This window comes from Lampetra fluviatilis, chromosome 79, assembly GCF_964198595.1.
Source record: "Lampetra fluviatilis chromosome 79, kcLamFluv1.1, whole genome shotgun sequence".
Classification (NCBI taxonomy): domain Eukaryota; kingdom Metazoa; phylum Chordata; class Hyperoartia; order Petromyzontiformes; family Petromyzontidae; genus Lampetra; species Lampetra fluviatilis.
This window is the reverse complement of record NC_136353.1, coordinates 649,038-669,523: the sequence shown is the minus strand read 5'-3', so window position 1 is coordinate 669,523 and position 20,486 is coordinate 649,038. Positions and strand designations below refer to the sequence as shown.

The window sequence follows — 20,486 nt, the reverse complement described above, 5'->3', positions numbered from 1 at the left end:
ACCGGAACAGGGCTGTAAGCATGAGATAAGCACCACCTTTATGTTTATTTTAGGAACATCACTTCACTTTAGTCAATTATAATGTGTGTCTCAGACTGCATCAGTGCATTGCACGAGTTGCGTGCCGCGTGAGCTGATCACATTGGTGGTTATCGTGAGTTGAGCTCACCGACCAATGACAAGTCACCTGGTGTGGAACTGGCAATCAAAAACACGTTCCTTCGGAGTGGGCAGGTAGGAACTTGGTTGGACAGCGCATTCGTGCACGACAGCCAGATGCACGACAGCCAGACTCATACCTGGTAGGCAGTGTGGAACCTGTTGTTCCTACCTGTATAAAAAAATTATCCCTGGTGGGCAGTGTGGAACCTGTTGTTCCTACCTGTATAAAAGATGACTTGAGGTAGCCAGGCAGCCAGCCAGGTAGCCAGGCAGCCAGCCAGGTAGCCAGCCCCCTTAACTATCGGCCCCTCCCCCTTTCTTAGGCCCCTCCCATTACCCCCCTCCCTTGACCAACCCCCCATATCCTTAGGCCCCTCCCATGACCACCCCTCCCTTAGGCCCCTCCTCTAAACCCCTCCCCCCTCAGGCCCCTTTCATGACTCCCCCCTTCCTTAGGCCCCTCCCCTGACCCTCCTCCCTTAGGCACCTCCCCTCTCCGTACCCGGCAGTAGGTCTCCACCAATCAAAGAGCTGTGTGTATTATTATATTTATTTATGCACGATAGACAGACAGACAATAAATCCCTGGTGGGCAGTGTGGAACATTGTTCCTACCTGTATAACCAACATTGTCTCAGTACAATTCTAATACTCGCTTAACGAGCGAGATCCGTTCCTTGGAAAATGCTCTAAGCAAACAGTCATACCATGCTAAAAGCTGAGTTACGTTTCAGTTTAACATGTTCCACTCTTGAGCAACTTTATTATCGTGAGAGATACAAAATATAATTTGTAAAATAAAGTAATAGAACAACAAATGTAACACCACATAAATAACCAGTGCTTGCAGAGTTGCAGGTGCCACCGTTCCCCTCTCCCCACCCCTTTCCCGCTCTCCCCACCCCTCCCCAACCCTAACCCCTCCCCTCCCCCAAGCCCTCCCCCCAACCTTCCCCCTTACCCCTCCTCCAACCCCTCCCTCACGCCTCACTCCACCCCTCTCCAACCTGCTGCTGCAGGAGGAGACTGCCACTGACTTCCTGATGCCACAGGGCCTGAGACTGAGAAATCAGCCACGGGGAGCCGTGCAGCGTTTGCGCGTGTCAGGGGCGAGAGACGCGAGGCGACTCAACACTTCACAGTGTGGGTGAGTGTGGGGAGTTTGTGGTGTGTGGGGGACGGTGGGTGGTATGACACTTCACATTGTGGGTGAGTGCAGGGAGTTTGTGGTGCGTGGGGGACGGTGGGTGGTGTGACACTTCACAGCGTGGGTGAGTGTGGGGAGTTTGTGATGCGTGGAGGACGGTGGGTGGTGTGGTCCAGACTATAAAACTGCCTGTGTAGGCTACAGAGCAAATGTTTTAATTGGCGCATAAATGTATGTGTGTGTGTGGAAGATGGTGTAGCACGTGTGAGTTGTCTCACGAGCAAGGCCACTGTGTGTGGAACTAAAATGAGTATCTGGGGCGGTGTGTAAATATGACACATTGGGGAGACAAAGGCGGTCCCACGTGGTTCTGAACACCCACCCCATCGTGTGCCATTCCGGCCTTTATAGGGGCTCAATAAGAGTACTGCCCCGCCAGCCTGTGGAGCTACACGGGGGATGTTTGTGCTGGAGCTCGTGCTGTAGGTGTTGAAGACGCGCGACCGTGGATCCTCTGTAGGGAGCGCGCGTCTGCTGTGGGCAGCGTGGAGCTGCACGGGCGAGACGCCGACGCAGAAATTCCCTTCGCGAGTCACGAGATACGCGCTGGAAAGCGATCGCGCTGATGTGTGTGGCTGGGTTGATGAAGCGAGCACCACCTTGGTGTGCTTGGCTTGTATGTTCAGTCGTGATTCATCATTTTAATCCACCATGTCATGGAAGTTTTCAATTTCTCTGTTTTCCTTAATTGCACATTTTTCTTTAATTTCATAAAATATTTCACCTGCAAATTTTATTGAGATTGAATGTCTCATGCGCAAGCATCATGCTAATTTCTCTGCTCCATCAGCTGCCCCAGCAGACCCACCTCTCTCTCTGACCCCCCCATCTCTCTATTTAAGGCCTCGACACAGGCATTGGGTCTCTGTGTGTCTATGTTGTGTGTCTCTCTGTGTGTGTGTCTTTGTATTGTCTCTCTACTTGTGTGTTTGTCTGTGTCCGTGTCTGTGTTTTGTCTCTCTCTCAAATTTAGTTCTACCTGATGATGGTTGCTTGTGTTACAATCGAAACGTCGTATTATATTATTTAATTTATTTACTTTCTACGTGACTTTACCGAAAGAACCAAAGAGTACCATCATTTGTTGCCAGGTAGCTTCTCAAAAATAGCTTAATAGCTCCAATGGGCTTTACCTGATGAATATAAAACAAATATTCACTCCTCTCCTTTAGCCTTGTTCTCCTATCGCCCCTCTCATCGTTGCCTACTCCCCTCCGTCCTCTCTGCCCAGCAACTAAAGGAGTTTTTCGTAAAACTTGACTCATTATCAGGGAACTTATTCTTCATTTCTGGTACAATTCTCTGAGCCTGTCTCTCACCATCCACCCACTTGTCCTGTGCCCATGACTGTCTATTCTCTCTGTATGAATTTATGCAGTCTATGCACGCCTCCTTGTTCCCCATGATGCTTGTCTGATTGTTCTGCACTGAATTTTATTATTCGGATATATACGAGATGCTCTGTAAATGCACTCTCCACTGTATTATTTTCCACCCTGCTCCCTCCACTGCCTGTGTGTGACAAGGCTGGACGGGCCACATTCCGAGCTTGATGCAAATTGAGTTGTTGCGCCTTGGGCGTCAATATCAATGGGTGTCCATTTGTCAGTTGTCATTTTTCTCTCAAATATTGAAGATGTGTGTGCTGTATGAGAGAGCTCGTGACTGAGACCACGCCCCCTATCCCTCCCATGACATTCTCCCCTGGTACTATTTGACTGCTCAGCAGATCAGCAAAAAATGTCAGTCAACTCTGCATGTCAAGACTTTCTCGAGGCGAATTTTTGCTGGTCAAATCCAGAAGAGTGCGGAGAAGTATGGTCCAACAACCTTTATGACCGCGACGGCATGGGGAGGACTGCCTGCAGCAGTGCATTTGAAAATATTTAATTATTGTTGTTGGAAGAAGGAAGTCACTGATGTACAATATCTAGTTTCAAAATTACAACCAACACCACCAACAGTATAAACAGCACAATAAAAAATTATAACTGCAATTAATGATTCTGAATATCGTTTTTAATTTTCATTTGTCTGCTTTACTTTTTTACCATCCGAAGTGTATTCCCCATCATAGACACTATAGTAACCATTCATGCTGTCTAACAAGTAACAATTTTCATTAAAAAAAATCCTTATTCATGTTTGTGTGGGGATATGGAAGTTAAATTTACTGTAATTGAAAGGTTGGATCCTGCATAAGAAAGATATCTAAATTTAAAAGGTTAACATGACTACAGCTACGGATTGCATGAGCTCTTTAGAGCGGTATGACGCAGAGCGATTTTGCAACTGGTAGTATAATTATTTCTAAAGTGAGAGGAGTGCAATATCATGCACCTCACTCGACAAACAAATATGTTGGTTTGTTTTCAGTTTACATTTAAACGTTTTTTTCTTGAACCGTGAATAAAACAGGTTAAACAGATTTGCGCACGGGTAACGTGATTAGGAGCCACACCCTCTGGGTGTTTACGCTCCCCCTAACGGGGGCTGTTTAGGGTTTGTCGGGTTCCTATCCCTCCTAAAGGTAGCGCTAAAGATCAGGAGAGGAGTATTAGAGGGGGGGAAGGGGCGGGGGATATTCGTGACAGGGGGGTTAGAATCAAATCAATGAATGGGAAAATAAAATAATATAAAGAAAAACATAAGTGTGGAGCCTGCCTCAATCCCTCCTGGGGACCACTGTCGTTCAGAGTGTGGTAGAATGGTGTGATTCCTGTCACCCATTCCTCTCCACCCCACGCCCACTGGATCGGTTTTTCCTCATTACGTCCAGGTGTTTCATGTTACACCGAATTCTGAAGAAATAGGGTACATATTGCCTCATGTAGTTATTTTTTTTTCCTCCCTTAATCTTGTAGCTGAGGTGCTCCATCGCTCCTAATGGAAATAGAGATCTATAACAAGGCCTCCAGTTTCCCAGGACAGTTTTTATTACCATGGTATAAAAGGCTTGGAGTAATGTGTGTTGGTGTGTGGATACCCCCACCAGTTTCAGGCCCCACAGGGATGAATCCACTTAAGGGCCGACCTCGGTGCCACAGATGGAGTTGAAGTAGGTGTAGATGTTCCGGTAGAAATCGGCAATATCTGAGCATATCCAAAAGGCTTACAAATATGCATGCATAGAACTTGTGGGCATCTGGGGCAGTCTGGGAAGGAGTTAGAGAATTTCAATTTCAATGGGAGCGACCTAGAACCAGCTGCCCATGCTTACCATATCTCTGCTCCCCCTTTTTGGGGGGGCGGGGATGAGATGTCATACCCCAGCAGTGCTTACCGCAGTTTCTTGACTTTTAGTCTGGCCCGCTCTTCGCCTGAGTCGAGGAGATGGCACGCCTCTGCTCGTTTGTACGTCTTTATTTGTCTCCACGAGCCAGTCCATTATGGGGTGGGTGCTCTGGGGAAAGTTTTTGGTTGGGACCTTGTTGATGGCGTCCCTCATGTGTAGATCTTTTCTTTCTTCTTTCTTATATATAAAAGTCTCCGCGGGCTCGCGCTTGCGGGGGATTTGGCTCTCGGACGGTGGGCTATATGTAGAAATTGTTTTGACAGGCGGCACGCCCTAAGCCCCGCGGTGGGAATAGGCTATTCCGTTTTCCCATCCGTAAACTTTAAAGTAGTTTAATTAACACATTTGTGCCGTTTCTATTATTCATTATTTACTTATTGCTCGACGTCGACCGTACCAACTGACGACAATTGCGTGGGGGGGGACGGACCCTACCAAGTGCTGCGCGTTCGCTCGATTACAGGGGACATTTTCTTTTACGCGTTTTACAGCCAACACATACACACATCACGCTGCGGATATTTCTTCACAGTGTCATGTCCTCTTCGCCCCCCCTAACACGATGCGTCTAGTTTATAGTACAGACTCCGTAGATAATTATATTTTAGTGCTTACATAGCATGCACGGGCGGGGGATGCTGCGGGGGGGGGGGGGTAGCGGCCCAGCCCCTAGCCTGGAAATGTGCCAACTCCTCCGCCTCGCCAATGTAGGCCAGGACGGGGACTAAGCATGCCACAAGGCCTCAACATGGCTATGGTAAGTACAAAGTTCCTTGCTTCTTACACTAATAACTCAAGTCCATTATTTACTATTGTTAACACACATTAGTTGACAAACATTACAATAATAATGTTTGTGTGTAGATAACAACTCAGCTTCATTGTGCAACATTATGAAACAAGTTCACAGATGTTGCAATAATTATGTTTTTGTGAAGATAACAACTCAAGTTCATTGTTTACCATTATGAAACAAGTTCACATGTTACAAAAATTATGTTTGTGTACACAAAACTCTTTTTAGATTTTTGGGTTGCTCAATTTCCACTTTTTTTGCTGCGCTTTTATAACCCTGCCACGGTCTACTGCCAGTCTGTGATTTCTGCTTATTTCTTAAATGCATTTCTATTGTTTCCATCACTCACGTCACGCTATTTACTCATACGTAGTACTGCGATACTGATAGCTGTGCCATCATCGGGGATTGCTGTGCCCGTCGATGTGTGTGTGAGTCCATGTGTGTGTCTTTGAGTCCATGAGTGCGTGTAGAGCCATGCGTGTCTTTAACTCCATGTGGGTGTCTTTTTTGAACGGACAACGTCAAAGTGTTTATGTGTGTGTGTTAGTCCATGTGTGTGTGTCAGTCGATCTGTGTGCGTGTACTTCGATGTGTATGTCAGTCCATATGTGTGTGTTAGTCCACATGTGTGTGTAAGTCTATACATGTGTGTGTCACTCTGTGTGTGTGTGTAAGTCAATGCGTTTGTGTGAGTCCATATGTGTGTGTTCATCCATGTCTGTGTATCTCAAGTAAATGTCTGTGTGTCACATGTGTATGTGTGTAGGGCTGTGTGTCAGTCTATCTATGTGTGTCCATGTCCATGTGTGTGTGTCTTAGTCCATATGTGTGTAAGTACATATGTGTGTTTACGTCAATGTGTGTGTGAGTCCACGTATGTATGTGTGTGAGTTGCTGTATTTTGTGTACGTCGATATATGTGTGTGTAACTCCATGTGTGTATATCTCAAGTGGATGTCTATGTGTGACAGCATGTATGTGTGTGTACGGCAATGTGTGTGTCACTCGATGCATATATGTGTGAGTCGCTGTGTGTACGTCCATATGTGTGTGTAACTCCATGTATGTGTATCTCAAGTGGATGTCTATGTGTGTCAGTCCATATGTGTGTGTGTGTAAGTCGATGTGTTTGTGTGTGTGAGTCCATATGTGTATGTGTGTGTCTGAGTCCATGTGCGTGTGTTAATTGCTGTGTGTGCATGCCTCCATGTTAGTGTAAGTCAATTTCTTTGCGTGCCTGTAGGCCCATGTGTGCGTTTTAGTCCATGTGTGTGCTTTATTGACCTGCTCAAGGCCTATGATACCATCAGTAGGCCTGGCCTCTGGGTTGTTCTTCGTGCTTTCTGAGTCCTTCACCCACTGATCACCATCCTTAAGGACCTTCATGATGGTGAGCGGGCCTGGGTAAAACTACGTGGCCGGGAGTCAGAGCCTTTCCCAGTACACATTGGGGTGCGACAGGGATGTCCTCTGGCTCCCACATTATTTAACATCTATTTTGACCACGTAGTTCGTCAAGCCTTCAATAGCTGTACCGGAGGAATTTACATTTAGTACAGATACAATGGGAGGCTGATCGATGCCCGGGTGCGGTCAAGGGATGGCTCCCTATTGCTCAACCACGTTATGTATGCCGATAATCTGCTAATTGCTGCTCACTCGGAGGAGGAGTTCGAGGTGCCGTTGCTGAACCTGGAGCTTGCCACCAAGAGGTGGGGCGTTACCATCAGCCCCACCAAAACGAAGCATCTTCCTGGGTATTTTGTACCATCGGACTCTCCATCCCCACAACTCCCAATTGGTGATGGGGCAGTTGTGGAGACAGTGGAGATTTTCCATACCTTGCCAGTCTGCTAATGACCAGCTCTGGTTTAACAGCAGAGGTCTCACTCAGAATCAGTCGAGCCGCATTATCTTTTCATCGGTTGTGTAACGCTGTTTGGAAGCTACCTGGTCTATCACTCCGCACGAAGCTTCAGGTCTTCTCGGCCACGGTCATTCCCTTCCTTCTCTATGCTTCTGAAACTTGGACCCCCCTAATGGAACATCTTCACCGGTTAGAAACATTTAGGATGGCCTGCCTACGATGCATCCTGGGTTTAACCAGGCTGCATTGTGTGAGGAGCTCATAAATCCTTGAAAGATGTGGACAAAGTCCCATCGGTGAGCTCCTCCAGCAGGCAAGGCTGCGTTGCCTGAGTCATGTAGCCCGCATGCCCAGCCACCGCATGCCTAAACAGCTTTTGTTCAGCCGGATCGAAGGGGCTAAACGGTCGTGGCACGGGCTGGAGAAGAGATGGAGTGATGTGGTACAGGAGGACGTGTAGCTGAGTGGACTTGCCGATGACCGGTAACAGCCATGTCAAGATCGGCCTCTGTGGAGGAGGCTCCTGAAGGACGCTACTGGCCAGTTGGAGGCAATCGCCCTCCAACAACAACGGAGGGCGGAGGAGCAACACTCACAACAACGAGCGGAGCGCCGGGCGGCTAAAGCACAGCAAGTTGCCACAGTAGGGGCCACAGGTGGTGCATCAGCCAGTCGTCTCAGTCAGTCGACCTGTGCCATCTGGGTTTGCCCCGTGACCTCCTGCCAGCAGGCGTTCGACACTTCACGTGTCCTCAAAGTGCACATAGCCTGGCACAAGCGTTGTGGTGACGTCACCGCCACTTAGTGGCGAATGGCGGTTGTTGTTGTTCAGTCTATGTATGTGTGAGTGCATTTGTGTGTGTAACTCTATGTGTGTGTCAGTCCATTTGTGTGTGTAACTACATGTGTGTCTGCCTTTTTCGCCCGGGCAACGCCGGGTACTTACCGCTAGTACTTGTATAAGTGTGACTGTGGGACATCGTGCCGTGTCTGTATCTGATGGAAATAATAAATGTTCTCTTCTTCGGTCAACAGGTCCCCTGTCTTGTCAATATTAGCAGATGTTCCATGCTGGCCAATTAATTAATTTACTCTCTATTTTAAGGGATGCGTTGCCCCATACTGTCGATGCACAGAGGGATAGAATGGGATCTGTCGATCTTTGCAGACTCCGAGGATGGTGGAAACAGTCCAGTGTGGCTTGAAGCCCCGTGGTTTATCTTTGGAGAGTGCGAGAGAACAATCCCGGTGAGCGACCAAAGACTGATGGAACATGCTTCCCACTTGTTCCATATCCCCCTCTTTTCCGAGTTAATCCAGTGTTTGATGTTCAGTGTTATCCTTAATGCATATCGGCAAGTGGTTGATTGAGAATCCCATTAGAAATCTCGGAGAGCCTTTACGCATGTATGTATGTTGAACTTCTTTTGCAACGTACGTAGCCAACCTTGCTAATCGACTAATCTTGTGGTAGAGAATGGCAGAACAAGAGTTTCCACCGAGCATCTTCTGGAAACCGCTCAGGGTGGTCTTACTATTCGTACCCACGAGGGACCACACTGCCCCACACTCTCTGCTGGGAGATGGGTACTCATCACATGATGGCATAAGAAAACACATTATAATATGTTATACATATATAAAAGTTAATAGTTTTGTGCATGTGTGTATGTGTCACACGGTAATCACCTCCAAAATGTAACGCTGTTTCTTTCCAGCCTGTTGGTTGGCCAAAACAAAATTCACATTTGAGGATTTTAACACAAATGATTGTTTTTTATTTAAAACATTTTTAAGTTTAATTACAATAGAATAAAATAATTTCTCCGCGATTCCTGTTGTGAAAACCCATGGAGAGAGAAGCCATAATCAACAATAGGTGGGATTTGATCCCATTATTTCACAATTTTACAAATACAAAGATTGACATTAGCAAAAAAGGAATGTCAATCGTATTTTAGCAGGCACATTGTTCCTTTAAAAGTTACGGATTCTGTTGTTTAAATTAACTGTTGGCTTCTACCTCCCTGTTCACAGAAATCGTGATGAGAGGCTGAAGTCTGTTACTCACTCCCAGTCAGTCGAGGGAGCGATAGCCCTCACTGTCCCCTTCATCCCGTGGTGTTGCCTGTGGGACTCATCGGCATGTAAAAGCCTAAGTTCACAATGTCAATTAAACCAAAACCTCGGTTTAATAATGATACATCAGAGACATTGGACTTCATCAAGTGTGACAGTCTTGTCTTGAGTAAAACGGTGCTAAATTGTTTTCGTCGTTGTTCTTGGAAATGCTGTGATCGTGTTTGATCCCTCCACTGGCTCCTGATTTATTTCTGGATCAAGGCCAATATCGCCTTCACTGTCTTCAAAATCCTCCAAGCAATCGATCCTGCTTGCCTCTCCCCTCATTTTACTCACCTCTCAGTGCTCTCCTATATCGTCCCTACTGTCTCCCTTTACTCCCCTCCACTCATTCTCCGTCCCGCACCCAAGGCTTCCTTGTTGAAGGTCCCAGTCAACCTTCACTCATTTGCGATCGTCACTGTTTGTTCTATCTTGATAAATGTATGCTTCCAGTGACGACCGTATCTCACTATTGTGCACAGCCTCCTGACATACAGAGGCTATGTAATTGCACTACTTTATTATTTTTCATTTCGCAGCCTCTACTACTTGTGATTCACAAGGCCGGTTGAGCCACATTTTCAGCTGGAAGTCTAATAGAGTTGTTTGGCCTGGGGTGTAAACATCTGTAATAACCGAGGTAAGAGACTGCTTACCTGACACAAGTGTACAGTCAGACAAACAATCGGGAAGTAGGCTTCCCATTGGTGCAAAAAGGCCTCCACAATGATTGCTCGGGAGGCAAAATTGAAAGGGATTGGAGGAAAGATTTTAAAGGTAAAAGGCGGGAAGCAAGGGTGAGAAGCGTTGGTGGAGAAGGTACAGGATTGACCGAAGGGAGTGGGGTGATAGAAGCTTCCAGAGAGGGGGCTTGGGAGGTATAAAAGGGAACAGCACAAGGAGAGGAGGACATTGGAGAGGAGACAGCTCAAGTCTCAAGAACCAGCCCTGGGCATCGTTAGCGCTGTGTATGAATGAAGGCTTTTTAGAAGTCACAACGTGTGTTAGCATCACTACACATCTGTAGTGGGTATTGTGAGCGTTACACGCGGTTACCACAACTTACCTGGTGTAGTGTCAGCCATTGGTCAACAGGGGGCAACGGCGAGTACGGCCTGTGTCAAGTAACACTGTTAGGCCAGGGAACCCAGAGGGTGGTTGGGAACCGGAGGTACACACCCCAGGCCCCCAGTGGGGGCTGGGGGATTACGCAATAGTTCAGGTCCCTCCGGAAGGTTCCAGAGAGTAGGCATGGCCAGAGGCGGAGTGACCCTAGGAGCTGTATATAAGCCGGACCTCTGAATGGGTTTGCCAGTCGTCAAGCTGAAGACCAAAGAGCCAGCTTAGACTAGGACCCTGGGAACCCCCGGACTCAACGTCCTTCTAAGGGCTGGGACCGAGTGGGCCAGTGGGCGGGACCCCAGGACCTTGATTGGGTCGGGTCAGCTAGCCTCCCCTAGGTCCCCCTAGCCGGAGGGCTGATATATATAGAAGAAGTGGTCCCAGTGATTATGACGCTTGCCCAGAGGCTATACCGCCCCAGGGTATCGGGTGGAAGGGGCCGATACCCCTTTGTGTCAGGGACCTTATGTTACCGTTATAGTTGATATATTTGCCGCCCAAATATAGACGAGTGTGGAGAAGTATAGTCCAACAACCTCTACGACTGACACAAAAGGAATAAGACTGCAAGCAGTCCATCCAAAATGGCTTCATAATTGCATTTAAAGCTGGTGTCAAGCCTGCCCTCCACGTGTGCTAAAGAATTTTACTTAACCATTTGATGATAGTTGAGTCTCTAGACGTCAGCATTTTTTGTCTGACATTGCAAATGTCGGATACTTAGATGAGTTTTTTTTTCATTTTTCCTAGGGCACCCCTCACTGTATTCTCAGATGGCTCAAATCAGGAAATGTGGTCTTCGTTGATGTTGTGATTTGCATGAGCTCTTCAGGGGGGTATGACGAAAAGTGATTCTGCAACTAAGAATACAATTTCTTCTACCATGCTAGTTTCTGCCTTCAATTGCTGAGCAGGTTGCCACTTGCATCTGTAATTGCGCAGGAAATATTGAAGTAGGCTCCCCTGACCTGACTCATGTTTGCAAAGTCATCCTTTATTTCACCGTTTTAGAGTTCTTATCCACTGCTGCAGCTTTTCGATCAGGCTGCCTCTGGTCATGCCAGACCTTCTTAGGCCCTTGTAGTCTTCTATGGGCCCTTGTAGCAGTTTTTCACGTTTTTATCAATTAAGCATCTTCGTTTAATCACTAATCAAATGCTTCCGAATACTGCAACGGGTTCTTGGGCAGGTCTTGGCAGCGTTGTTTACAGAATCTTGAAACTGGTCCCAATCAGTAGGTTCCTCATTAGACAGGAGCATGCGTCACCACTGCCCAGCTCCACATTACAACCATCCCCACCATCAGAATTATATTTAGAATGAGCTTGGGAAGCGTTTGTTGGACTTAGAGCGTACTACTAAGAGATGAGGTTTACGATCAATCCCACAAAGAACAAAGCACCTGCTTAAGTATTTTAAGTCATCGTATTCTCCCCTCCCCCACTCCCCATGAGTGGTGGGGCAGTTTTGGACAGAGTGGAAATTGTTTTCATAACTGGAATGGGTACTTAAGACCAGCTCAAGTTTGACAGCAGAGGTGAAACTTTGAATCAGTCGAACATAATTATCTCAGCTGCGTGACGCACTGTGAAAGCCACATGACCTGTCGCTCCACGTAAATCTCTGGGTCTTCTCAGCCAGATATCCCCTCCCTTCTCTGTATTTGAGAAATATGAATCCCTTTTAATAGAACATCTACACTTGTTTTGCATATTCAGGTTGTCTACGATCCACCGTGGGTTTAACAAACTGGATTGTGTGAGCAGATTAGATCCTTGAAAGATCAGGACACATTCCCATCAGTGAGATCTTAAGGCAGGTGTGGCAGCATTGGCTGGGTCATGTAGCCCAACTGGCCAGTCTCTGCGTACCCGAACAGCTTCCGTTTGTCCAGATATAAGGGGCTAAACCTATAGACAAGAGTTTGACTGCTGTGTAGCAGAAGGATGTGGAGCTGCTTGGGCTTGCGGACAGCTCGTACCAGTGGTGTCAAGATCAGCCTCTCTCGAGGAGTTTTGTGAAGGATGCCCACCTCCAGCAATAACGGAGGGCGGGGGAGTGATGCTCACAACAACGAACGGAGTGCAGGGCGAGTAAAATACAGCAAGTTGGAACAGTGGGGAGCACACGTGGTAGATTTGCCAGTCATCCCCGTAACTCAACCCATGGCACCTTTGTCTATCCCGTAACCTCCTGCCAAAGGAGCCTTCCACAGTCCACATTACCTCAGTGTGCACTTAGCCTGGCATAAACACCTTGCTGACGTCACCAATTTTCAGTAGAGAATGGCTCTTATTGTTATTGTGTGTATGTATCCACCCCTTCATGTGCCGTATCAGCCTTCTGAGGTGCTCGATATCAGAAGTAATTTCCAAATCTTCCATTGAGTTTTTGACCGATTATAGTATGTAAAAAACTCTAGAAGATTTATCTTGTTTGTATCTGTGCATATCCTATGTGTGTGTGTTTTTGGCGAGCCATGCTGCACAACAAACACAACCACAGTTATCAATAGCGCATTATATCTCCACTGGTTTTGGGTCCTCTAGGTTGAGTCTGCATTAAATGAGTGCCGGATACAATTGGTAATCAGCAGAAACTGAGAAAAAGATGGCCAGGTGTGGTACTGGCCATTTCTACCCCTCTTTTGCCATGCCGGCCTTCAAAGGTGCTCAATAATAGCACTTGCCCCACCAGTCTGTGGAGCTACATGGGAGATGTTTGTGCTGGAGCTCGTGCTGTAGGCGTAGAAGACGCTCGGCCGTGGATCTTTTGTAAGGAGCGCGCGTCTGCTGTGGGTAGCGTGGAGCTGCATGAGAGTGAAGCCAAGAGAGTTGTTGCGCCTTGGGCGTAAACATCAATGGATGTCCATTTTCCAGGTGTCAATTTTTTTCGTAATTCTCGTGGAGATGTGTGCTGTATGAGAGAGAAAAGCGACTGAGCCCACGGCCTCCCCCTCTCCCCCCCATTACAGTGTCTCCACGTACTATTTGACTGCTCAGCAAATCATACGTGTACAATACGTAATTGAATGTGAGGTGAGGAGGAAGGACAATAAACAAAACGCAAAAAGCACTTATAAAGAAATGAGTTTTCAATCAATTGCATAGCCCCAGTGGCTTCCTAATATCAGAAGGAACAGAATTTCAGATGGCAGCAGAAGCGCATCTGAAAGCGCGCGATGCAAACAACTGCAGGCCACCGTGTGCTCCCTGCTGCCAAAGAATACTATTTGATCAAGCCGTCTCCACCTGTTACGCAAATATTTGCTAATTTTGCAAAAAATGGGTTTACGTTCGAATTGCTTGTTATGGGGCATTCTCGTAGAAAGAACGCTCGTTAAGTGAGACCGGCCTGTATATGTACAGTATCGATATTTAGTTTGCAGCGGTGCAATACACACAGCTCAATACACAACGAGTTAAATGTATGAATATTTCAAACGATGTACAAAACTCGTTTTAGTCTCATGCTCTGCATGCTGTTGTAAATGCACGTTGTGCATACTCACTGACCGGATGAATATTATGGAGACTTTTAATGTTAAACTAAGGCTTTTTTCTTTTCGATTTAAAGCTTTTGTGACTGCAGAGATTCATCTTCTTGGTTCTTTCGGTAAAGTCACGTAGAAGGGAAGTAATAAAATAATAAAAACAAAACATAATATAATATAATTAAATAATATTTTATTATATTATATATTAGTAATTATTTTATTATGTTTTGTTTTTATTATTTTATTACTTCCCTTCTACGTGACTTTTCCGAAAGAACCAAGAAGATAAGGCTTTTTTCATTAATTTCTTATGTAAAACAAATATAGGGAAGCGTTCATCCAGTGGTAGAGACAATGGCTGCTGATGATGTAACGTGCCGCTCATTTTCGAACGATTCCTAAGAGAAAGTGTAGGAGATTCAAAGGCATAGGAGGGTGGCTGCACAGACGCCTGGACCACTGCTGTCCTGCATAAGTGATTTTATTTAACATAATGAACATCACAGTAACATTGACGCTGCCTCATGTGTGTACTTTAAGTTTTGGCTTCCCCACTCAAAAGATCCCGTTCACTAATTTCCGTGAAGCGTATGTGACGTCATACCACTGCTAGATAACCTCAGATCACCCTCTACCCATACATTGAGAACATGGGCGTACCCTCTACATAGGGTCCACCCAAGATCAAACCTGGCTCCCACCCTCTGCCGTTCCACCTCCCAACCTAATCGTCACTCAACCTGAGGTGACGCTATCCCGATCATTGCACATTACAGCGCAATTCGCCGTCTGCGTGGCATCACGGTGGTCGAGGCAGTGAGCGCGTGGTGTCAAGCAGCTGCTTAATTCTGTTAAACCTGTGTGGTATTTTGAATTAGGTTTATATTTAACTTTTTTTGTCGTAGTGTTGTGTTCATATGCTTGCACTGAAGAGTGTTTTGAGATGTCTAAGGTGTTTCGATGCTATTTAATGTATTTCCATATATTCCAATAACAATTGGAGCTTACATTACAATTTATATAACTCAATGTATCCACAATCAAATGCCTATAGTCACAATTGTACCCAACCAAGACCTCAGATTTTAGTAGCAGGATTTTATTATAATAATTTTTATTCTTTCCCATACCTGGCTAAAATTACACGACTATGCTTACAGGTGGCACGTGGTTTGTTTTAATGTTCTTCAGGTGACTCCATGCGTTTGTCGTGATGGCATCAAAAGATCCTGCATATGAGATCATTAGAACCAACAAAGTGAAACTCCTGCAATGTCTCCAAGTGCAGTCATCAGAAGTGCTTGACCATTCACAACAAGCAGGAATAGTCCTGCAGAATGAATACGCGTCCCTTAAAAGCACGACTGACCCCACTGGGCGAACACGGCACCTGATCGACCTCATGCTCGACAAGGGAGAAGATGTGTGCATGAGATTCCTTGAAGCCGTGTTGGTGCCGCTGAGATCTGAGATTCCTCTCCTAGATCGGTGGATATCACAGCATAAGCAGCAGCTCAACGTGATGGGTGTCGATCTGAGCAGTACTGCGGACGAAACCATCCCTGGAGCAGCTTCTCGTGAGTGATGCTAAACTTCACATAGCCATTATCATGTCTTGGGCAAGTTTACGTGAAGGGATTGTTTTGAACTGCGATGATTTGTCATTTAAAATGAGCAAACTGCACCATCCTTGCATGACAACATTCCTCTCAGAAGGAGGACATTTATATTCCATTGCATAACAGGGAAAGTACAATTGATCAGCAATTGGGAGGAAAGGATAGATGGATAATGAAAGTGTGTAAATATCAAAAACTTACATCCACACTGGACCCCAACATGATTTAATTCGTCATATCCCACACCTCTCTTTCCTTGGAAAATACTTAAACATGGTGATTTTCTCCCACCTCTTCAGACACAGACTTTGTATTTAAGCTGGAAGAATATAATGAGCTATGAAGCTCTCTTTAAAGTGTCAAGCCCAAGATGGTTGCCCATGGCAGCAAACCCATCTGCTGCCATGGTCTCCATGACTTGGTACAATCTGGATTCCACCAAGGCCATGTCATTGAAACTATTGCTCTATGCAGGGTGAATGACCACCTCTCTTAAACTATGGAAGCTGCTTCTAGTTCTTGACTTTTGGGCTGCTTTGGATACCACACACTACTCCATCCTCTTGAATCGGCATGGCTACGCAGGCATCTCTCACACACTTCCCTACTGCTTCTGCTTCACCCTCTAAAAGTGAGCCATATTTTTCCAATCAAGGACTGCCTTCCGTTCAGAACCCCCAATTCTATGGTGTTCCACGTGGCTCCGTCCTTGGCTATCTTCTCAGTACAATGTCTCCTCCTTTGTGGACATTTTTTTATTCCTAATTTTTTATATTGACTAGCTATCACTGCTATTTCTAATTACACCCAGCCTTTTATTGCCATTGACTCATGAAACGGAACCTACTCTCTCCTCTTACCTCTTGGATTGGTTATAATTCACTCCAGATAAAACCTCAAATTTGTAGCCCTCGTCATTAGGAAAAAAAGTCCACGCGAGATAATGACTGAGTCTATTATTCCCGAGAGATTAAAATAACATCAGATACAGAGGGATCACGCTCCTTATGGTCAACATTGGCCAAGTGGTGAGTCACTGGGTTCAATGTTTCCTTGGAAAGCTAATGGAAGTTGTTGAAAAAATTTGTCATAGGAAATCGACACTCCACAATGTAGTGGCTGCCACAGTGTTTGCTGATGATGCAGTAGCCATATTAGTTGAAATTCAAGTGAACCTATGATGCATGATGTGGGAAGCTACGAGTTTTGTAATTCATATGGCTGTTGTGGAGGTGAAAGCACTTCATCTTCTCTGCTGCTCGGACCGTGCCTGGTGTACTGCAATCCACCAGTGTAGTCCCATTGCTACGTGATGAAGGCCAGCTTGAGATGGGAGAGGAAACACTGCCCCAATACCAGTGAAATATAAAAAGTAAAATTCAACATCCTAAACAACAAAAATCAAAAATTGTAGGACAAGGCAGCACTGAATTTTACACACAGATTAATATAATTAGGTTGTGATGATGCTGATGTACACAGTAATGCTAAATGTGGTGGTACTATCTTTTTCACATGCAAAACACAAAAGACAAGTGGTGGTAACATTTTTGTTATGATAACAAAAAAATGTTTTACAGAGGTACAGTGTTTAGAAAAATTGCATTTGTAGAATACACATCGGGAAAACTTCCACACAATAATTCATGATGTACATGATGGTGATGCATTATCCATGGTGAACGAATTCGCTACGCTTTTTGTTACATAGTTTATTTTAAACATATTTGTCTGCTATAGGAATGTTTTTATAATTGTAAGTGAAACTAATTTGCTCGTTAAATTATTTATTTGATTTAGATAAGCCTGGTGATGATTACAGAGAATTCTTGCTGAAGCTGACATCATTAACACGAGACTACAACGCACGACCTGGAGAACCTGCAGTGTTTTTGCTGGAGAGGATGGTGAAGCCAATTCTGGTTCCCTACTACCGCCAGCAAGAAACCAAGGAGCACGAGTTACTAGCGAGAGGCAAGCAGCACGAGGAGCTGATGAATAGAGCACAGAGAGAAGGGATGACTTACAATAATCTCTTTGATCCCATTGGAAAAAAAAGACACCCCCGACTCGTTATTGTAGTGGGGACTCCAGGCAGCGGTAAAACCATGTTGAGCAAATTCATTGTGCACAGCCTGCTGGCAGGTGAGAACGTGTTTGCACAACTCTTTGAGCACATTGTGCTCATGACGTTCAGGGAGATAAATAATGTTGTAGAGGTATCACTGGCAGAGCTGTTTTCTAAGCTGCACTCATGTTTGGGAAACAAAGCGGATGAGGTTTTCAAAAACCAAGAGAGAACCCTTTTCGTTATGGATGGGTTGGACGAGTTTGGAAAGTGCCTTGACTATGCCAATGCGTGCACTGATCCACGTAAGACGGCAACAGTAGAAGCCATCATCTCTGCCCTAGTGAATGGAAACCTCTTGCCCAAGGCCTCAGTCTTGATAACGACTAGACCCATTGCCATGGAGCAGCTGAGTGGAGTGAATGTTGATCGAGCTGTTGAAATTACTGGGTTTTCCAATGAAGATAAAATTGAATTTTTACGCAATTTTTACCAAGATAGAAGTCTAGCAGAAAGGGCACTCAAGCTCCTGCAGGAAAATGAAACGGTGAATACATTGTCCCAGAACCCTTCATTCTGCCAAATAGCAGCCATTACCCTGAAGGAACATTTACAAAAGTCTGATCATTCTGAGATTATCCTCAAATCAATGACCGACCTCTTCACACAATACGTCTTTGGGCTCATAAAACACCATGGTCGTGGCAGCCACGGAGCCAAGGAAATCGTATCGTCTCTTGCCAATATGGCTCTGAAGGGGGTTCAGCAAAACATCCAAGTGTTCAGCCAAAAAGATCTAGAAGAGTGTGTTGTTAGTTCTTCTGAACTCGGAAGTACATTCATCAACAAAGTGTTCACATGCGAGGGCATTAAACAAGGGAGTTGTTATTCGTTTTCACACTTGACAATGCAGGAATTCTTTGCAGCTATAGCCGTGCATCTGTCACATTCAACATCGCCAGTGAGTGACGTCATCAAAGCTATTGAGGATAGCAAAGATGGAAGGTTTGATGTGTTTCAGAGGTGTTTTTGTGGACTAGCATCAAGCACTCCATGGAAGTTCTTAGAGGGTATGTTGGATCCTCCATCTGCAGATTCTCAAAAGGAAATAATCGAGTGGCTCAATCGCAGCTTGGAGACTCAGAAGTCTAACAGACACAGGTTCATCAGTCTCCTGCACTGCGTGCACGAGCTGCACGACAGCAAGTCCCTGAGTGATGCCACTCGGTCCATGACTGAGATAGACCTGTCACGCACAAGGCTGTCCCTGCCAGACTGCGCTGCCATCTCCTGGATCCTGCTGCATCGAGAGGAACCTGTGGAGAGACTCGATCTGTCAGGCTGCGACATTGGCACTGAGGAAATGAAGAGGCTTCACCCTGGACTGCACAAATGTAAAGAGCTGGTGTAAGACTTTAACACCTCGCATTCACTACTTCACAAATTGTGTGTGTGCGTGTGTGATAGCAACTCGATCAATTGAGTACCAGGTGCAGTGTGTAAAACATCGCTGCTCGGGAGACAAAAGCGGTCGGGCATGATGCTGGCCACCCACCCCATCATATGCCATGCCGGCCTTCATAGGTGCTCCCTAACAGCACTTTCCTCAGCAGTCTGTTAAGGCTATATGGCAGATCTTTGTTTATAACACTCCTCGCTTAGTAACGGTGCACACAGTACAATGTAACCCCATACTGAAGTAAACACTCGCTCTTGCATAGCCCAAGCATGAATATAACTTTTGACAAATTCTTCCCCTTGCCACTGCCATCATTGTCCTCACTCCTCACTTCACTCCTCTCCCGGCACTCCACGCTCACCCTCTCCCCTTATACCTCCCATTAACCCCCCAACCTGCTCCTGCCTTCACTTTTCCCATAACCCATCCCCCACCCTTGCCCGTCCCTTCACTCTTCTCCCCCCATACTCATGGCCACTCATCCATTGAGGGATAATGTTTGGTGAGTGAGTGCGTGCCTGCTTGAGTTGGTGGGTGACTTGGTGGGTGGATCGATGAGTATGTTGAGTTAGGTGAGGATGTGAGTGAGTTGGTGAATGAGTGAATTAGTGTGTGAGTGGTTTGGTAAATGAGAGAATTAGTGTATGAGTGGGTTGGTGAATGAGTGAATTCGTGTGAGTGGGTGAGAAAATGTATAGTGAGTAGGTGGGTCCACAGTGAATGCTGCACTCACTGTACATTTATGTACAAAAGGAAGACAAGTTATGCATATGCTTGACTGCTGTAACGCTTTCCATCATCTTCAGCAACATTTAATGAGCGATAATCATAGCCCTCCACACTAGGTGCAGGAAATGAGGTGACTGTAGACCACACTGAGAAAATGGAGCCCTGATAGCAGCTCTGCAGTGGAGAGTGAGGGTAACGGTGTGATCCACGTGGCCGATTCAAGCCCCCTGGTTCACAGTGGATCATGGTCAGTGATGGTGCCCCCACGACAGAGACAGCTCATACGTAATGGGTGTCAATCTTAGTTGTAAAGCATTAAAGAGACAAAGATTCCCCAAGTAGCCCATACAAACTGTTGGGGAAAGTGAAGGTAGTGTCAGAGAACAAGCACACACTACTCCACTGCACTTTAGAGCACAAAGACAATCTCCCCGTGGAGCCTGCATACACTTTTGAGTCAAGTGCTGATCGCACTTCTCTGACTAGTACCGTCATTGGCTGTCTTTCTCTCTCCATTGCTGATGTTTACACACCATAAC

General features: G+C 45.9%; 1 protein-coding gene across 1 annotated transcript in view; it reads left to right on the top strand.

Annotated features, from left to right (window-relative positions):
- The first annotated feature begins 1,173 nt into the window (after positions 1–1,173).
- Positions 1,174–20,486, top strand: part of LOC144953617 (ribonuclease inhibitor-like) — a 41,035-nt gene continuing 21,722 nt past the window's right edge. Inside the window, exon 1 of the mRNA XM_078884207.1 lies at positions 1,174–1,309. Within this exon, the coding sequence (XP_078740333.1) occupies positions 1,206–1,309 (104 nt within the window). The 5' untranslated portion in view covers positions 1,174–1,205. The remainder of the gene's footprint in view (positions 1,310–20,486) is intronic.